The following is a 20,719-nucleotide window of genomic DNA, read 5'->3' as shown; positions in this document are numbered from 1 at the left end:
GCTGTAAGCCTCAAAGAGGTTAAAATGAAATAGAAAAAAGAGATGAACAATTTTAGAAGATCCTCAAAGCCACTAAAAATAATTTCTGGCCAGAAAAGTTGTCAAGTATACATTTTCATTGCTAAACTATATTAACTGTGATCCTAGCCCTAAAAACTGCATGTTAAAGTACACTACCTGAGATGCCAGAGGAAATATACCTGTAGTTAGAGCTTGATTCCTCCTTAACTTCTCACCCTCTTTTTTCAAGTTTGCAATTTCTAAGTCTCTTTCAGAGAGGGAATGGCACAAGACTTGGCTCGAATCTCTCTGCAGATTGCTGATCTACAAAAGATATGCAAAGAAAATAAATGATTGGTCACCTTAAATAGGGCGAACCAGCAGAAGTCAAACAAACTCTATCTTTGTTCTACATTTGAACCAAACTTGTTTTGAGATTTGAAATAGGTTAAATGGCTTTTTGTTTAAATTAGTCAAATACACTCATGTCTATACTTCCCAATTCAGTCGTGATGAAAAGCTGCTATGAGAAAAGTGTTCTTGCTACATTTCCAACTCAATGGATATGCCAGATATTTAGACAGCCTGTCCAATAGCAAGTTAAGGAGGGCCTTTACAGCTCTCTGTTTTCAATCTATGCAGATGGCTAACTTAAAAGTCTGATATACGGCACTGAGAAATGTAATCACTTCTGTCCATGGGGCTTTGGGTAGATGGAAGACCTACCCCATTACTTATGATTTTGTAATTTGTACTGCCACTTGAGGTCAAAATGGCTTTCTGTGTTTTTGTCCCAGATGCCTGTTTCTAGAAAACAGAATATTTGTTAGGAACTGACAGTGTATCTGTGATTCAAGCAGTTGCCCTATTTGCATGGTCAGCCATTAGAATAAGGAAAAGGCAAGTGGAACGGTGATTATATATGGTTTAATTGTTTTTTGTTCTTTTTAATTTGTTTGTACATACATTTTAAATATAATTCTGGATATATATTGTAATACATTTTATTTTTTGTGCATTGAACAATGGCTAAGTTGCTATTAATAAACTTGACTTGATATTTCCAACTGGGAAAAATGCATGAAAACCTTCATTTGTGAACTTGTTTTCCAAGATCTCCATCCCAATTCTGCGGACCTGAGTGGTTTGAATAGTTTAGACAAATATTCAAACCTGAGAGTTTATCCAAACTGAACAGGGTTCAGCCATGATTACTCTAAGCACAAACAAAAGTCAAATAGTCTCTCTGCTACTGAAATATTCCAGCAGTCAAACATTCAGAAAAACAAACAAACCACAGATCCTTCTCAGCTAACTCACATGAGCAGCCCCATGGATGCTTGCATGAGTAAGTCAAAAGGATTTATATATCATGAGCCAACTTATAGCAACAGGAGGAGTAAGGCTAGTATTTCAAGGTCATTGGTTTATGTGTTTTTTTTCTAGAGTTTTCAGCTAATTGTCAAGAACAAATATTTCAGATGATAACTTACTGAAAGCACTCGAAGGCATTTGCATTTTCTAATGCAAATAAAGATCAAACACATTACTTCCTGGCTGTCATGAGTGAAGATGAAACTTTGCAGTCTACTTTTTCATATCATGGCCAAAGAGATAATAAGGGACAAAATATAAATTTCCCATTGTTAAAATAATTGGTTTCATGAGCCTAATTCAGAGGGGATAAGTAGTTTGAAGGAGCCCACTGCGGGAGTGTGCAGCTCTACCTGCAATATATCGTCTTCAACATAATACAAAACCAGAGCTGCTGACAACTCATGGAAAACAATCACCAACGCTTTGTATAGCAATAATTCTGTTTATGTATCAGATTTTAAGTATTGCTCCTTTCTTGCTCTTTATCACTGTATGCATTCACATGACCACAGAGCTTAAAAGGGACACTGTCAACTTGAAATATAGTCAACATAAAAATGTGTTAAAAGTAGTTTCAGATATTATACATGCCTTCCAGTCACCCTGCCAATTTATATAGCTTTTCAATCAGAGTTCCATATTTTAAAAATGTTTTCTCTCTCCTGTTGCTGTATGAAAGACACACACAAACAAATAGGGAAGCTGTCTATAAAGTGTCTATATACAAAGGGTTGTCAAAGAGGTGAACAAACTGAAAAAAACAAGAACCCCTTTTTCTCCTCTAAGCTCTTTTGTTTCTAGCAACAATTGTTAGTTAAAAAAAATAAAAATTCACAGAGGAGTCTGATTAAAGCTGACAGTGTCCCTTTAAGAGTTCAATACCTGCTCTTTCAAGGCTTTAATCTCCTCTGTCTTTGCTTCAATATCTCGCTCAAAGGTCAGTAGTTTTTGAGTAAACTCGACATCATTCCTAGCAGCCTGAGCCATCTTCTTTGTCATCACTGCAATTTCATCCTGAAGATTGGCTATCACTGTATCTTTATGTTTTGACTCACTTTCAAAACCCAAGAGATGACTGATTTCATCTTTCATTTTCAGAATTATTTCATCCTACATGCAGAATAAATTTAAATATTATACACAAATGGGGATACAACATTGCGCCTGTTCCAAAAAAGGCTTTCAAATTATTTTATTTTATGATAAATTTTCTGTCTCCAAAATGCTACACTTGTTCATTCTAGTATTATTAAAATATAGTGGTAGTCCAACAACTTTAAAACAGAATTTCAGATACTCACATTTGCTATCTTACATTTCCTCACCCTGAAATTCACTAGCTCCAAGACATCTCATTCCTTTGTCCATATAGTAATTTTCACTCGTGTGTAGTCCCATTCAAAATCAGTTACTCTACAGTGATGTGGGTGAAGGGAATTTTACTATTAGTCATTTAAAGACCCTATTTGTATAGCATTTCCGCTTTGTTTGCCTACCAATCCCTCTATCTGCTTTCAATATATTCCTGTTGATATAAACAATGTTTCTGTGATCTACCTCCATGTCACATTCATACATCACCTTTTCCTGAAGAAGTAAATCCATATGATGACTTCCTGATAATGGAACTCCACTTGCTCCAGATTGTCCATTTCCTGGTACATTTGTCAAGATTGAATATAAAAAATAAAAGGGGCTTCTAATGACTTGCACAGAAATTCAACACAAGAGCCTGTTCTGATTAGGATGAATGCATCTCTATCTCCCTAGTTTGTCTACAAGCATTTCCAAAGCAACCATCATTTTAGTACCTATGCACTTTATCCAAGCAATTGCAGAATAATAACAAAATGTTATAATAAATGACATTCACAGGCATAAACAAACTATATAATCAGTGAAGTATAATATAGTTTCAAGATAAAAATCCTCAAGTGGAGGCATAGATATAATGTCTGAATGTTTTTCTGAATATGCAACATTGAATAACTATGCATATACTAGCTATAATGTTATGACATATGGCATATCAATAACTATGACTATATAACCTATAACATTATGAAATACAGAATATGGATCCTTTTGACCCCGATTCAGAAAAGCATTTAAGCTTCAGTCCAACACTTAAGCATACACTTAGCTCTGAGCATGTGCTTATGTCCCATTAACTTCAATGAACTTAAAAATTCAGTTAAACACATGCTTAAGTGTTTTCCTCAATCACTGCTTTTCTGTTGTGCTGGCATGATTGTGCAGCAATGCTTTTTTGTCTGAAACATTTAGATACAAAAGATTAAACATCAAATTGAAATGTATTACTATATGTATAAAAACAAGAATAAGAAAAATAAATATTTGATTTATGTCATGCTATGGTGTTAGGGACTACAGTAGAGTTAGGGACATTACCAAGTCCTATCATATGGCCCTAAAATTTGCTGGCATGCAAATTCTTATATAATATGCCAACTATGGTTAAAAATGAAGTTCAGCTTTTTCAGTTGTATTTGGGTTTAAACCTCTAGAACCTTTCCTTAGCCATGACATTGTCCTGTTCTTTACACTTAGAAAATATATGCAAGATATGGCTTTATTTTTAACTCACTCCCAATGAAAACAGCTGATAACCACAGATCAAAAGAGAAAACAAAGTTACTCCAACCAGCAGATGTAACAGTTGAATGTATCACCAATGGAAAACACAGTAAGTAGTAACAGAGCAAGTTACACTTTCACAGAATCGTAGGACTGGAAGGCACCTCGAGAGCTCATCTAGTCCAGAGTCCCCTGCACTCATGGCAGGACTAAATATTATCTAAGCCATCCCTGACAGGTGTTTGTCTAACCTGCTCTTAAAAATCTCCAGTGATGGAGATCCCCCAACCTCCCTAGGCAATTTATTCCACTGCTTAACCACCCTGACAGTTAGGAAGTTTTTCCTAATGTCAAACCTAAACCTCCTTTGCTGCAATTTAAGCCCATTGCATCTTGTCCTATCCTCAGACATTAAGAACAACAATTCCCCCTCCTCCTTGCAACAACCTTTTATGTACTTGAAAACTGTTATGTTCCCTCTCAGTCTTCTCTTTTCCAGTCTAAAAAATCTAATTTTTTCACTTGTCCTTCATAGGTCATGTTTTCTAAACCTTTAATCATTTTTGTTGCTCTTCTCTGGACTTTCTCCCATTTGTCCTCATCTTTCCTGAAATGTGGCACCCAGAATTGGACACAATACTCCACTTGAGGCCTAATCAGCATGGAGCAGAGCGGAACTTCTCATGTCTTGCTTCCAATACTCCTGCTAACACATCCCAGAATGATGTTCGCTTTTTTTTGCAACACTGTTATACTTTCACATATAACGAAAATGTTCAAGCAAATTTCACCTCAAAGCTGAGCTAATCAATACACTGCTTAACAAACAGCAATTCTATACTATGAACCTGATCTAATGCCCACTGAAGACAATGCAACAACTCCATCGGATTGGGTCTGCATGCCTAATTCTCCTGTCACTTGCCAATGTAAATCAGAAATACCTCCACCAAAGTCAGTGGAATTACATCACTGTGAAACTAGTGTGAGAGGAGAATTGGTCCCAGTATCTGACAATCCTTCTATAGACTGACAAGTAGATACGTGTGAAAAAAACATCATTTTTCATGGAAGTCATGATCAACTTTACTATTGTGCAATGCTATATAAAGGGTTAATGAAAGCACCGTGAAATACCTTGTCTGACTGCAGTAGGCCTATTGAAAGTATCTGGAGAGAAAGAAGAAGTCATACTTCTCCCCCAAGCACTCACAGGTCTTTTTCTGTTTGGTGGATGGGGTGTAGTTCCATTTGTTCCATGCATCCAACTGTTGTGAACGCTGGATGGGTGCTGAGACTGGAGGAAAGGAAGCTGAGGAGGAGCTGTTGAAGGGGTATAAAGTTTTGTCTCTGAAATTAACTGCAACTGCCCCGGCCATGCTATGTCACGTTTCATTGGTGGGCAAGACATCTGCAGGAGGAAAAAATGCAATCTTGTACAGAGGATGGGAAAAAAATTACTTACTACAGTGTGTGTATGTTATATATTAATTCAGAACCCAGCAACATGTATGAATAGAAGAAAAATTCAAATCAACCTTCATTACCTTGCCATTTTCAACTTTGAATTTCATCTTTCATCAAGCTACCTAATCACTTAGCTTTGTTTGGTCTTTCCGTAGTTCTTCACAGTCATCTCTAAACTTGGATAACATAAACTATTGTCATCTATAAAATCTGCCACCTCTTGATTCACCTCTTTTCCAGATCATACATTAATATCTGTACATTGATACTAGTAAAACTCATTCCGATGCTCCGTTGGCACACTTTGCTATGATGACAACTAAAATGAAGTCTATCAAACTATTCATGTGATTAAAGTTAGGCATGTTCTTAAGTGCCTACCTGGCTGAGGTCTGAGTTTCTTAATCAACTCTTGCGCAGAATTTTGCCAAAGGCTTTGTAAAAGTCAAACTGGTTCTCCTGTATCCATTATATTATTGACAAGATTTAAGAATTCTAGTAGATTACAAAGCACAAATTTCCTTTACACAAACAATACTGTACCAATCATATCAGGTTTGTGGATCTTTGGAGGCAAATCTGGCTAGGTATTCATAGAGCTTGTGGTTGAGTTATGGTTTCATGTGGAAACCATTGGTCTGCATGATTTCAACCCAAAACCCTGGCATTTTGGCAAAGTTTCACTCTGAGACAATGGATGGAAACCCATATTCAGAGAAAATGAATAAAAGTTTGTAACCTGGGGTAACTGAATGAAGGGAACTATGCCAAATAAAGTGATTAAGTGAATGGTTTGTGAGCAACAACCCTGTGGTGTGGACAGGAGACTAAACTGGAGGCTATCTTCTTCAGTAGTTTTCAAACTTTTGTATTGGTGACCCCTTTCACATAGCAAGCCTCTGAGTGTGACCCCCCTTATAAATTAAAAACACAATTTTTTATATTAAACACTGTTATAAATGCTGGAGGCAAAGCGGAGTTTGGAGGCAGAGGCTGACAGCCCGCGACCCCCATGTAATAACCTCACAACCCCCGAGGGTTCATGACCCTCAGTTTGAGAACCCCTATCTTAATCTGTCATTTGGTATTCTGAAACAAAGGCTATCTCCATGAGGACACCTGGCTTAAGATCAGATTTTCCAGCCTGATAGCCCTACATGTCAGAGAAATTATGTAGGGCACCGCATGCTCATCTGTTGTTAAGAGCACCTTTCAATTGTTGTAGAGATGAGCCAAAACTGAAGCTTTGAATTCCAATTCCTTTTAATTTCATGGTGTGGGTTTATATTCCTGCCCTGGAATACAAACCTGACCTGTGGTTCCAATCTTGGGTCAGATCCAAAATCAAGAGAGGTCTAGTTTCCAGTTTGGTTGTGAATGAATTCTGATGAAAACTGCCAAAGGCTTGTGAGCTATGACTCATCCTATCCAAACCATATCCCTGGTTCAGCATTAAACCTGAACCCAACCCTAATCCTAAGCCACAACTAAACACTGCTAACTTGACCCATCTCTAGAAGAAGCTGGACCTTCCACAAAGGGATGACCCCACTGGCAACCAGTAAGCATGCAGTACAACACTCCCCTTGCTACCGGACAAGTCCCAGAATTTGGAAAGGGGAGAGCCTGAGTTTCTTATCAGCTGTGTGGCCCATGAAATCAAGTGCTTTGGTCATATCACACTAGTATCCTTCCACAGAAAGGGTGAGCCAGGTATCTCTCTAGGGAGCCACCCAAGTTTTCAGGCAAAAGCTAATATTGCTCCCTGGACTTCAGTATTCTGCCAACCATCATTCTTTAACACCAACCTTTTTGGGTACCGGTCTGCACTACATGACTGGAATATGCTGATTTTCCAAGCAAAGAAAGAGGCTGGACTCAAACAATCTCTTGATTGTGGCCAACCTGCAGCTGGAATAATATAACCACTTTGGGAAACAAACAATATTTTGTCTGTTTTATTCTTTTAAATCTGTTTACCACTGAGGTGTTAGCAATTGACTCCTCAGAGTTTATCTTTTGCTCTGTGACACTGTGGCAATATAGGTACCTAAAATTCTTTCAGGCAAAGGAAGGTTACATAATAAGATAATACATACCAGCAGAATGTGACTTTGCCCTCCCCACAGTCCCCCTTAAATAACTAACAGTGGAGAAAAAGGCCATGGCTGGTCACTTTGGGTTCACTTAAGGTGAACTGAAATACTTTAAAAATACATACAAAAAAGATCCTAAGTCTTAAACAGAATGCATGAATGAATTAAAAACTTATAAATAAAATCTGAAGCAAACAATGTGAAAATAATGTCCTCTTTTACTTACCTGCCCAGACCCAATTTCAGGGTCCAATGTTTCTCCTGCAAGAATTGATAACATCACACACACCTAAAGCAGCATTATGAATGCAGCTCCTCACTCTGTATAGGTGTTTGTGATGCTCAGATCTTGACAGGTTAAAAAAAAGGCTTTTATTTACCTTTAAAATGTATTTGTAATTTCAGGGCTACGCATTTGTTTTGTTCAGGATTGAATAATTTAACATTTTATACAATTATAATTAAAAAACTGTTTCACCTTTAATACTAAAAAAAAAGGGGGAAATCATCTTTTTATATATATACAAATACTTGGTGCACTGAAACTTAACCATAATTTACCCTCTACAGTGAGCAATGTCAAACATCAAAGCTATTATATCAAAAAGGAATCATAAAGCCTGAAGCTTCAAAAAGGCATGTTGTGCTGTTTCTGTGTCAGTATGTATTGTACATAAAATATTTTTTAAATGAAAATGCCTGATGTTCTGGTGTGGACAAACTTTATGTAAACAGTTTTTCTGCCACAGTGTTGGAATTCTAACTGCATCAGTTCATAAAGTTGGTTTCACCACCTAACATCAGGATTTTCTCCTCAGTTATCAGCACTCTGTGTATCTTTGGGGAGAGGAGTCCAAACTACTAAACTAGGCTAGGACATCCAAAATCTGCATCCAGCTACTCAAATTGGCACTCACGGACTATTGTATCTGTACTGAGGTGGTGCTCGGAGGCCCAGGATCATGGCTTAATTTTGCTTGGCACTCTACACACAACAGTGATAATCCCAGTCCCTGCCCAGAAGAATTTACCATCTAATTTATGTATAGGAAATGTAGCCTAGTGCTTAAACCACAGGACTGAGAACCAGAATTTCTGGATTCTGCTCCTGGCTCTTCCACTGATTCACTCTGCGACCTTGGATAGGTCACTGAACAGCTCCCTGCCTCAGTTTCCCTACCCGTACAATAGAAGTAATGCTTCCTTAATTTACAGGGGGCATATGAGGCTTAATTATTATATGTTGGTAAAGCACTTTAAGATACTGTGATGGAGTTATAACGGTGCAAAGTGTTAATATAAATGTGCATTTTGTGTGCTCAATGTTAGTCTGAGTGATAGAATATGTCACCCCATTAAGTCACCCACTTTGGAAAGTTGGGCCTTGACTATTTATTTGAAGTGCAGCATTTCTGTGTTTGCAATATGGGAATACAAACTATTGCGATATCCTTTGCTATTTGCTGCATTTGAGCACTCCTCCCCACATTCTGGAGGCATGTCTCCAAAGACAAGCCTGAATCTATCAGTTTGTTTTTTATCCTATTCAAGGCAGATTTCTAGATCTCCAATTGCTTGAGATCTTCAAGACCCAGAGCAATAAAAGTCTTACGGGTTCTTATAAATTCCTTCCCATATAAATTGCCTGAAATCTTGGTGATACTAGCTGACTGTCCGTGATAGGAGTACTACCTTTTTAAATGTCATTTCCTATATATGTGAATGCTTTTATTTTATACTGTGTTCAAGAGTTGTGGTGTGACATTGGGTCTTTGCTGGATGCCTGTCTCATGCTAAGGACATGAATGATACTATTGCTAATAACGCAATCACATATAATCCAGGTATACTTTTGAGTTTGAAAAAGGATCAAATTGCTTTTAAGCACAAATTTAAAAAGGTAACCGTTTTTATAATCTGTTATTTTTACCATTTAACTTTTGAAAACACAACTTGAAAAGGGAAGTTTCCAGTTTGGATACTCTGTACTTCTAAAGAAGAATCAGACAAACTGGAAATATTTCTGAGTTTTCTAGAGGCTTAACTTTTCTTGTCCCTAGTGCAGTTGTAGAAGAAAAATCCAGGAGGTTTTACAACCTCTCAGTGAAGTGCCTGAGATTGTGCAGCAGATGGAGCTAGAGACCTCTTATTTTCCTATTCCCTCTCAATAAATCCATGAACATTTTCCCCTTGCTTTTAAGAGAGAAGGCTTCTCAAATGGAAAACAACTTGTCTCCATACCATATCTAGCTATGCTGACTTTTTGAAAAAGAAAAAAAGTTTCTCTGTTTGAGATGCATGCCCTATACCTAGGGCCCTACCAAATTCATGGTCCATTTTGGTCAATTTCACAGTCATACGATTTTAAAAGTCGTAAATTTCATGATTTCAGCTATTTAAATCTGAAATTTCATGGCGTTGTAACTGTAGGGGTCTTGACCCAAAAAGGAGTGTGAGTGTGGGGGGGGAGGGTCACAAGGTTATTGTGTGTGTGGGGGGGGGGGGTTGTGGTACTGCTACCCTTACTTCTGCACTGCTGCTGGTGAGGGCGCTGCTTTCAGAGCTGGGTGGCTGGAGAGTAGCGGCTGCTGGCCGGGAGCCCGGCTCTGAAGACAGAACCACCCCCAGCACCAGCGCAGAGTAAGAATGGCATGGTATGGTATTGCCACCCTTACTTCTGCGCTGCTGCTGGCGAGGCGCTGTCTTCAGAGCTGGGCGCCTGGCCAACAGCTGCCACTCTCCAGCCACCCAGCTCTGAAGGCAGTGCAGCAGTAAGGATGGCAATACTGCAACCCCCTAAAATAACCTTCTGACCCCCCTGCAATTCCCTTTCCGGTCAGGACCCCCAATTTGAGAAACGCTGGTCTCCCCCATGAAATCTGTATAGTACAGGGTAAAAGCACACAAAAGACCAAATTTCACAGTGGGAGTCCAGATTTCATGGTCCATGACGCGTTTTTCATGGCCGTGAATTTGGTAGGGCCCTACCTACACCTAAAACAGGACATACAGCTGGAACTGGCAATGTCTCTCAATCCAATAGAACCCTTTAAAGTACACCCACTATACTAGCTAAAGAAGTGAGTATCAGAGAAGAGGAACATGGAACATGCAAAGAGGATGAGGGGAAAAAACAGAAGGAAAAGAAAAGAAGCTCCTTGGGCATGGACCATCTTTTTGTGCTGTTTGTACAGCACCAAGCACAATGGGAGCATAATGGAGGGGCACACAGAGCCCTTAGTGGCAGGCCTGGATTAACCAATATGCACTGGATGCACTTGCACAGGGCTCCCATCTCAGGGAGTTCCTCAGCCACCAGAAAAAACAAACAGGGCCAGAAAGGGGGCAGGGCAGAGCCCCAAATTGCCATAGTGCACAGGGCCTCTGATGCTGGTGGTGGGGAATTGATGGAGCCAGTGTGGAAGAAGGAGAAGCATACAGACTCCCTGCCATGGGGGAAAAGGCAGCGCGGGGCAGGAGGGGGGATGAAGGGCATATGGGGAAGTGACAATGGAGATAAACCCAGAGCCACTGGTTTGTGTGGGGGAGAATGAGGGAACCTGGAATGGCAGAACAGGAGAAATGGGAGGCACACAGATCCTCTGGTGATGGCAGAAGCAGCACAGAGTCCCTGAAACAGAGGAGGATGGGAAGACAGCACACAGAGAGTTGTGGAGTGAGAAATGGAAGTATGCAAGGAGCCCCTTGTGAGTGACCCTCTAGTACATAATAATACTGAAAATGAATGAGAACTAGAAAGGTGAGGGATGGAAAAAAGGACCAGAAATGCAGAAATTACAAGAGGGAGAAACATGAGAGAGGGAAAAAACTAATAAAATAAGCAGAATTTTTTAGATTTTATTTTTCTGGTATATTAATATAGTAATATGTTTGGGTTTTAAATGTAACCAAATACATAGCTATTGGAGCCTTATTCCGCACTGTAGCTTGATGTCAAAGGGAGATTTACCTGAGAAAGGAGGTCCTGAATAGGACCAAGGAAATGGTAATTTGGTATAGTCACATGATTAACAAATCCAGTCAGACTTCAGCAATTTCAGCCCATTTTTTACCAAACATTTAACTCCATTCTTTGTATCAATATAATTATTTTTATAAATAAGGAGTGTTGTCCATTCCTCAATTCTAGATTTTACACATCTGTCAGGTTCCACTCTGCATTATTCTTACATTAGCATAAGAGGGTGAACAAATTAATTAAAAAAGGAATTTCTAAAAGGTCTTGGGTGAAAACTCCTCAAAGGGTCCAGAATTTCACCCCTGGAGCAGACATTCATATGCAGCTACTTTACAAAATAGGAAGATATTATCTACTCCTGGGACATTACCTGAGAAGTGTTTTCTATCACTAGCTCATAGGATGTTCCTCCTGAACCAAAGCGCAGAATATCCCCTGCACCCACTTTCACTGCTGCATTCTGTATATGGCAATCATTAACGAAAGTGCCATGAAGAGAGTTGAAATCTTGAAGAACAAAGCTGTTTTCTGAATCGCTGAATTCAATGACTGCATGATGATCTTCAATACCTACAGACTGAAATTGGATAACAGTTTCAGAAATCAGTGCAAAGAATTTCCCAGAGTTATGGATCGCAATGGGGATTTTGCTGGGATTTATTTTGCTTTGTCTCATCTGGCTAATATCATACCATAATATGTTTTGGCTCAGAGGTAGTCAAAATGGCTGCTGATTGCTCATCTATTATGCAAGATACAGTATTTTTTTTTTATTTTGTTCAATGGCTAGATTTTTTTTTTTAAAGCTTCACATTTTTGCATTTTATAAGTCAGACAGGTCATCTGAATAGGTACCAAAATATACCAGATCACAGCAATAAAAATGGATAACTGATGTTACAGATAGATGCATATGATAATCAAATTAAGAACTTTCCCCTCCCCCTTGCTTCTTGTGATCTTTCTCTATAGCATATTGTTTCATATCCAACCTAGGCCCCAATACCACAGACACTTAAAACACGAGTAACTTTGCACATTTAGTACTTCCATTGAACTCAGTGGGACTACTACTCACATATGCAAATGTTTGCAGTATCAGGACCCTAGATTGTAAGCTACTTGGAGCAAGAACCTGTCTTTTTTTCTCTCTGTAGTGTAAAGCATCCTTGACACTTACTGTAGAGTGCTAATATACAAGTGTTAAATAGTACCAACATTAAGATCTACTACATATATTTCCGTGTGTGTTCTAAATAAACAAACACTATTTAGATCACTTTTGAGTATGAAGGTGCAGACTGTTTTCAGTTGGCTCTTTTGTTGACTAACTTGGGTGTGGTACACTTGAGTGTACAATACCCCTAATGTATGCTCATGGCTTAAAAACGCTCCCGTGTAGACACATCTGTGTTTTTTAGCAAACTAATTTCAAGAAAAGGAACTATTTTTAATTGTGATCTTAAACTTAATCACAGATGAAACAGCTGTAAAATGACATTCTGATCCAACCCTTATTCACATAGGGCTTGATTCGAAGCACCCCGAAGTCAAAGGAAAGATTCCCATTGACTTCAATGGGCTCTGGATCTAGTCCCTAGCACTAATGAGGCATTATTTTCTCTAATACCCTATCCTTTTCTAAGTGTTTTAGCTAGTTCATGTATGAACACCTGTAATGATGGTGCTTAAGCAACCTCCTTGGCAAATTACTGAGTTGTCTAATTGAACTGGTGGTTCCTAATGTCTATGTTAAGTTTTCCTTTTTTTAGTTACCGGCTGTTGCTTCATGTTATATGACCCTAATCCATATCAAATAATTCCTCTCTCTTTTGGTTGTCTAACTTATATATTTAAACAGGTTCTCTAATTGCCATTTTATCCCTGTGGCTCTAAATGAAATCAAATAAACCACTGCTGACTAAGAAAGACTGGAATTATTATAAATGGGGTAATGAAGTTAAGTAAGAGTAAGTGCTGTAAAGAATAATAATGAAAATAAATGTTATGCTCATACCTTCAGAACAAGATCTGAATCTTCATGTCTTCCTATAGTAGTTACTTTTGATCTCAGCATAAAAACACCATCTGAACTTTTTAAAAAGGCTTTCATTGTCTCCTCTTTTTACCTGTAAGGTTTTATTTTTAAAAAACTCATTTTCTAAGTGTTATCCAATGCACTTTTGCAATTATTCCAGTCAAAACATTTTGAATAGCTCAAATGAACAGTATCAAATAACATGGAAGAAATATCATAATTTATTTACAGGGATGCTGTCAGAATGAATTTAAAATTAAAGACAAATTCTCTACCTTGTGTAACTAAAAAAAAAAAAAAAAAAGAAGATTAAAACTGATTTTCAAGACAGCCTGAGAGAGTTACACATCCATTTACCATTAAAATTCAAATCCCATCCAAAGACAGAAAGAATTTTAAATATCTAATTTACTTTTTATACCATTCATGCTATCTGAGAGTGAGAGGCATCTGCAGACTGGTCAATTTCACTTTCACAGATGCTGCAATGTTTGGGTTTCATGCAGGGTGAAAATATTTAGATCCAAACAAGCAAATGTTTTTATTGACCTTTTAAAAATATCATTACCAATGTTTCTTTGTAAATTTGTTTCCCCACTTGCAACCTAGACTAGGTGACAGTTTCACTTTAGGAGGTCTAACATTCACAGCAGGGTGAGAAACTTGTGTACCCTCTGCAAAATTGGTATCCTATGCAGCTGACATCACACCAAAAAAGATGACTACTTCCCACAGTGAGTTTCATCTGTAAAATACCAATTCTGCTTTAAAACTTTGCGTTCAGTCCTGCAAGTGCTCTATGCACAGAACTCACATTTCTGCTGGTATAAGTTCTGCACATCATTTTGAAATGCATTTCACAGATCATCAGTGATGTGCTACCAATATTTTAACAAGGTTCTCCAATAACCATTTGCCCATGTAGCCTATCACAAATCCTCTGTTCAAGAAGCACTGGAGAAACTATTCATTTGCATTCCACTATATACAAACATACCTTTTATATCTATAGCCAGGAATGAGAATAACAGCACTTAGCAAACAAACTAAAGCTACATGTCATTCGAAAAGCCTGCACTATGATACTGAAAATTACACAACAAATATTGAGAGTGCAGCAGAGTTCAATATGTATAATTTGACGGAGGGCATGCAGACCTATTAAGGTCTCCACATGTAAAGCTAGCTACATGCACTAACCTAATACACCATCATTGGATCCATTGCTGGAAAGCAGAGAGAATGGTTTAGGAATCAGTGCTGCCTCACTTCCTCTCACGAGGCTGTGGAAAAGCAGAAGGGTAGCAGCTCATGTTGAGTCCAAGGGATACATAATCATGCAAAAATCATGTGGAGAGAGGATATTCTAGGATATGTGTACCTGCAAGGGAGGGCTATATCTCAAGTTTCTACAGAAAAGTGGTCAGAGTTCAAGGGGCCATTGGTTCCTCAGGACAATGGTTCTCAACCAGGGGTACACATACCCCTGAGGGTACACAGAGGTCTTCCAGGGGGTACATCAACTCATCTAGATATTTGCCTCGTTTTACAACAGACTAAATAAAAAGTGCTAGCAAACTTAATATAAACAAAAATTTCAAACAGACAATGACTTGTTTATACTGCTCTACATAGTATACACTGAAATGTAGAAAACAATATTTATATTTCAATTGATTTATTTTATAATTATATGGTAAAAATGAGAAAGTAAAAGCAATTTTTCAGTAATAGTGTGCTATGACACCTTTTTGTATTTTTATGTCTGATTTGGTCAGCAAGTAGTTTTTAAGTGAGGGGAAACTTTGGGGTACACAAGACAAATTAGACTCCTGAAAGGGGCACAGTAGTCTGGAAAGGTTGAGAGCCATTGGCTCAGGATAATGTGGGGGGAATTCTGGGCTTTGGGTAGCAGAAGGGCAATAACCAAGGGTGAGAAGGGAAACTAGCAAGCAGAGCATGGTGATGAATCCCTAGATTGCTTATTTCTTTGCTTTTTACGGTTTGCATTGGTGTCTGTCAACCTTAACTCAATTGTCCTGCTCTAACTATAATTCAAATGGTACAACTCCCCTAGTGGGGATTCAACTATACTGGTATAAATGTGCTTATACCAGGACAATTTATTCCTATCAGGAAGTGGAATAATAATTTATAACAGAATAAGGCATCTTTGTATGGGTATAACTGTCCACACTAGCTGTTTGACCAGTATAACTATATCACACCCCTACCAAATATAGTTACACCTGTACATAAACTGTGCATAGGCCAGGCCTTAGTTTTGAAGTTGTTTGTGTGGCGATATGCTGGCTCTCACACACACGACCGCAAGTATTTTTTAACCCTCTGTGTAAAGTTGCAGCCTCTGTCCCTGGCAGATTTCTAGCCCACCCACAGAACAGCCTGTACCGTACTGCCCCAGTGAGTCTCAGAAACAAAACTTTTATCCTCCCCAGAGCCCTTAATCGCGAGGCGATGGTTTAGCACAGGGCAGGGTTCCTCTCCACAAGGCCCTTGGAGTCAAGAGGGTTGCCACCTACATGGGTCTCTTGGGTACATGGGCACCTTGCACAGGGGAGGCAGGGAGGGAGCTGGCCTGGCACCCCTGTGGAGCTCCATGGGGGCAGTGGGAGCCTTGCACAATGCAGGCGGTGGAGTTAGTGGGATTACTACACAAGGGGGCCCCTCACATCAGCGGGGGTTGAGCCGAAGGAGACTGGCCGTGCCAGTGGGAGCCTGGCACGAGGGGGCCTGGTGTCTCCTTGAGGTCAGTGGCGGCCTGGCACAAGGGCGTGCTGGGGTCAGTGGGGTCCCTGCCGAGCGGGGGTGGCAGGGCCCCAAGGGGACCAGTGGGGGCGCTGGGCATCTTGCCCCTCAGGCCAGAGGGGGCCTGCTCCATTTTGGGAGTCCCGTCCCTGCAATAGCCCCTGGAGCTGGGCCGCCCCCCGCCCCCCACGCAGAGCCCGGGGCAGCACGAGCGGCCCTGCTGCTCCCCACTCACCAGCGCTGCCGAGGCCGCTGCGGGCATTAGGGCCCCGGGGGCGTCCCCCCGTCGAGCCAGGCCGGCCTGAGGCGGTGCTAGGCCTCTGTGTTACCCGGGTCTCCGGGGCAACCGAGGCGGAGGCGGAGCGGGGAGGCTGCCCCAGCGCTCGGGGCCGGGGCCGGGCTGCAGCAGGCACCCGGCGGGCGGACAGGAGCGACGCCCCCGCGGCTTAGGGCTGCACCCCAGAGCGGGCGGCGGGAGCGGCCCCAGCCCCGGCGCTGCGCTCGGGGTTGCGGGGCCGCAGCGGCCCTGGCTGGGGCTCGTTGCCCCCATACCGGGGCTGGGGCTTTGCTCTTGAGACAGGCAAAGGTGAGCTCTAAACACGGTCACAGCGTCAGGGCTCACACTTTAGCGACCCCCCCTCCAGGGCTCACACTTTAGCGACCCCCCTCCAGGGCCGCCGTTGGGATTTTAAACATTTCGGGGACACACTGGTGAACAAGGAACGAAAACGACAGCAAGAATCCCGGCGAGGGGATGGGCCCTGCTGATAAAACGTGGGAATTCAGGAGGGGTCATACCTGTAAAAAGTATAAGGCTTACACTGGGCACCGACCAGCCCCCTGCCCACAGTGCTCGGATGTTGTATTCCTTCCACCCCACCTACCCTTGGGGTTGGGTGACCAAATGTCCCGATTGTGTAGAGACAGTCCCGATATTTGGGGCTTTTTTTTTTTTTAATAGGGGCTCTTATTACCTCCCACCCCCCATCCGGATTTTTCATCTTTGCTATCTGGTCACCCTACTTTGGGGAGGAGAGGGGAAAGAGGGCTGCTGTTTATAAGGTTTTCAGGCCAGAACCCATCACCTCCTAAGTATAGACCTTTGCTCTGACCCAGTATGGCCATCTAGTCCAGTATCCTGTCTTCTGCCAGGAGTACTTGTGGCACCTTAGAGCCGAACAAATTTATTTGAGCATAAGCTTTCGTGGGCTACAGCCCACTTCATCGGATGTATAGAATGGAACATATAGTAAGGATAGATTATTTTTACACACACACACACACACACACACACACACACACACACACACACACACACACACAGGGAGTTGTCCTACCAACTCTAAGAGGCTAATTTAATGAAGAGAAAAAACTTTTGTAGTGATAATCAAGATAGCCCATTACAGACAATTTGACAAGAGGTGTGAAAATACTTAACATGGGGAAATAGATTCTGTCTTCTGACAGTTGCCAATGCCAGGGGTCCCAGAGGGAATGAACAGACCAGGGAATCATCAAATGATCCATCCCCTATCGCTCATTCCCAGCTTCTGGCAAACAGAAGCTAGGGACATCATCACTGCCCGTCCTGGGTAATAGCCATTGATGGACCTATCCTCCATGAATTTATCTAGTTCTTTTTTGAACCCTATATGTTTGTATAGCACCTAACCGACTTTGGGCACCACCCTACTGTAAATAATAATCAGCTAACCACAACAGGGCTTGGGTGGACCTGACTCCTGCACAAGAACACAAATCCTAGTGTAAACACAGCTTGTTTTCCATCCAGATCTCATCATCTATACCTGATTCTATAATACACCTGTGGGCTAGGGGAAAGAGCTGTTTTAAAAACAAAAACAAACAAGCAAACACAACAACCACAGGTAACCTGTATGTGAGGAGGGAATACAGAAATTAGACAAAGTTAACAATGAAAAAGACAACCTAAGAAAAAAAATCACTAAGGGCCAAAGTCTGCCCTGATTACATTCCATGCAATCATTGTAACTTCAACAGTCAGCTGCAGATCAGGGCAGAATCTGGTTCAAAATTGGATACAGAAAAAAATCCCAGTAACTCTGCCTTACCTATTAAAAACAATACTTTCACAATCCAGAGAAGTACAAGTTCAAAGTAATTTTGAGTTTGTACATTGTGATCATACATGACACTGTTTAATCCACATTTTCTAAGAATTTTTTTAACCTAGATTCCATAATGTAAAGTAACTGGTTTAAAAGAAAATAATTTGTTCCTAAATTCTCTTGTCATTGTGACAGACATTTTTCTCATGTCAGTTTTGTAAACCACAATTTCTTAACTGAGAGCAACTCTTCTGGCAACACAATTAGAAAGCAGGATAACTTGTTCTGTAGAACAAGTCTGAGCAGACAGTGCCAGTAAATTTTTTATTTCTTTTGGAGGCACATCAATTTCATTAAAAACACCATGGAATTTCTTACTTGGTTTACTAACACCTTTAAAAATATATTTCACATTTCCACTATTTTCATTTTTTGAATTTTGCAGTTCAAAGGAGGAAAAGTTGGTTTCACTTTTCCAAATTATACTGTCAGATGGTATTATGTATTCCTTTATATAAGCTATTTCCACTGAATTATCTTAAGGACCAGTAGAAAAAGAACTCTTCTTAAACAAAACCAAATTTTTGGTTCTAAGTTGATTCAATTCTCTAGCTCATTCTTTCCCTTTTACAGCCATACTATTTCTTGATTGGAACATTAAAAAAAATGATTACAATGAAGTCCAGTAATTTTACTCCTGCTTAAAAAAAAAAAAAATACAGAAGACTGTAGCTCAGCTCAGATCTGCTTGCTTTAATGCTGTGTCTGTGCTGGCCAAGAAGCTAATAGCAATAGCATTTAAGATAAGTTCTTGCTAGAAACATGCCTTACATGGAGTTTGAAAATTGAATTATGAAAACATATTCCCTTTGTGCTACAAACATTATCATCCAGAATGTTTTAGGAGATAAAAATAGCATAGAGGTTAAAAAAGCACAGAGGCCTGCAGATAATGAAGGGAACAGGGAACAGATTTAGACAAAGAAGGAACTGTGGATTAAAAGAGTTTTACTGTATTACCTAGAAACCGATATCCACTTCTCACATCTTTCAGGACTTGTGATGGGTGTTGCAGCTAGCCAGCTGACATAATGGTGCAATACTCAAGCGTGCAGTATGCTGGTGAGGTTATAGCCACCACAGATGTATTCACCTATAAAGGTCAGGTACGAAGCATAATTCTGTGTTTGGTTAACGAACTTTGTAACTTATGTAATACCAAAGAAAAATTCTGCAACCACTTTGTACAGATATTAAGAGGAACAGAACTCTTGTTGTACTACACATGCAGTCTTTCAGTATCTTGTATTGTACCCATTTGGTATATTACGATCCCTGGTATAAATAGGAGCAACTCCATTGGCTTCCGTGGCTGGGCACTTCCATAAAGCAGGTCTGAATCGGACTCAGAATTCTTGATGTGCTTATATGTGGGGCTTATATAAAGTCAGAAAAATCGTATGATGTATACCTTTTTTCCTGTATATGCACAGCATAGCTTAAGATCTTGTTTCTTGGGCGGTGTTCTACTTCCTTTTGAGATTTAGTCATAATTCATTTTGACTTCTTGTCTCATTCTCCCATAGAAAATGTGACCCATTCACTAGTTCATACACTATACTGAACCATATCCAAGTGGCTGTTGTGGAACAAGAATGTTCACCCAAGCTTGATTTTGTTACCTTTTTTCTTGGCTATTGCAGCCTGGGGTCCCCAGGTTATTTCCCAAGTGAAGCTCGAGTAGAGTCCCACTACTCCAATACTATGCAGAATGATTTAGTATAATCATCTTAATTAGCACACCTACCCAAAACAGAAACATAGCATATAAATGACAGTAACCTATGCTAATTAGGACAAAGATTTGACTGCTGATTGATATTCATTTGCTGTATTTCATTAATTTCTGTTTTTTAATCCGTTAACACATTTTAGATGCTTTCTTAAGGCACAACTGACGAATCTGACATAATAGATTTGGCAAGTGAACAGAGATTTTTTTGCTAGCAAACACCCAAGTCATACGTGATAGTTGCTGGAAATAGGCAGACAGATAACTACCATCCATTGTTCAAAATAATTGAAACGCACTACCTTGGAGCTGCTCTCCCTGGCAAGTATCCAAATTAAATGGGTGTGCCATATATGATGTAGATTTAGTATATCTTACATCTGAGTCAACTCTGTCCATTTGCTAGCACCAACCCATAGCTGGTGTTTCCTTCAGCAACAGCCCTGAGGTTGTTTCTTTAATGACTCAATGCTGCTCCCAGTGGAAGAACTCCCACTGAGTCTTGCAGGGAGC

The 20,719-nt window shown here is 40.1% G+C and overlaps 1 protein-coding gene across 10 annotated transcripts in view; it reads right to left on the bottom strand.

Annotated features, from left to right (window-relative positions):
- The window catches only part of FHAD1 (forkhead associated phosphopeptide binding domain 1), a 64,126-nt gene extending 44,574 nt beyond the window's left edge, over positions 1-19,552 (bottom strand). For 3 of the 10 annotated variants that reach the window (XM_008167331.4, XM_008167334.4, XM_042852941.2), the window contains exons 1-8: positions 16,560-16,695; positions 14,756-14,838; positions 13,535-13,646; positions 11,888-12,094; positions 5,113-5,386; positions 2,959-3,032; positions 2,260-2,487; positions 201-324 (exon numbers count right to left, since the gene is read on the bottom strand). In XM_008167331.4, the coding sequence (XP_008165553.2) occupies positions 201-324; positions 2,260-2,487; positions 2,959-3,032; positions 5,113-5,386; positions 11,888-12,094; positions 13,535-13,630 (1,003 nt within the window). In that variant the 5' untranslated portion in view covers positions 13,631-13,646; positions 14,756-14,838; positions 16,560-16,695. Of the gene's footprint in view, positions 1-200; positions 325-2,259; positions 2,488-2,958; positions 3,033-5,112; positions 5,387-11,887; positions 12,095-13,534; positions 13,647-14,755; positions 14,839-16,559; positions 16,766-19,434 lie in introns of those variants that run through there. The other 7 variants (XM_008167333.4, XM_065575208.1, XM_042852942.2 and 4 more) reach the window with 5 other exon arrangements.
- Between the last annotated feature and the right edge of the window lie 1,167 nt (positions 19,553-20,719).

The sequence above is a fragment of the Chrysemys picta genome, chromosome 21 (assembly GCF_011386835.1).
Source record: "Chrysemys picta bellii isolate R12L10 chromosome 21, ASM1138683v2, whole genome shotgun sequence".
Taxonomy (NCBI): domain Eukaryota; kingdom Metazoa; phylum Chordata; order Testudines; family Emydidae; genus Chrysemys; species Chrysemys picta.
This window is presented reverse-complemented; position numbering and strand designations above follow the sequence as displayed.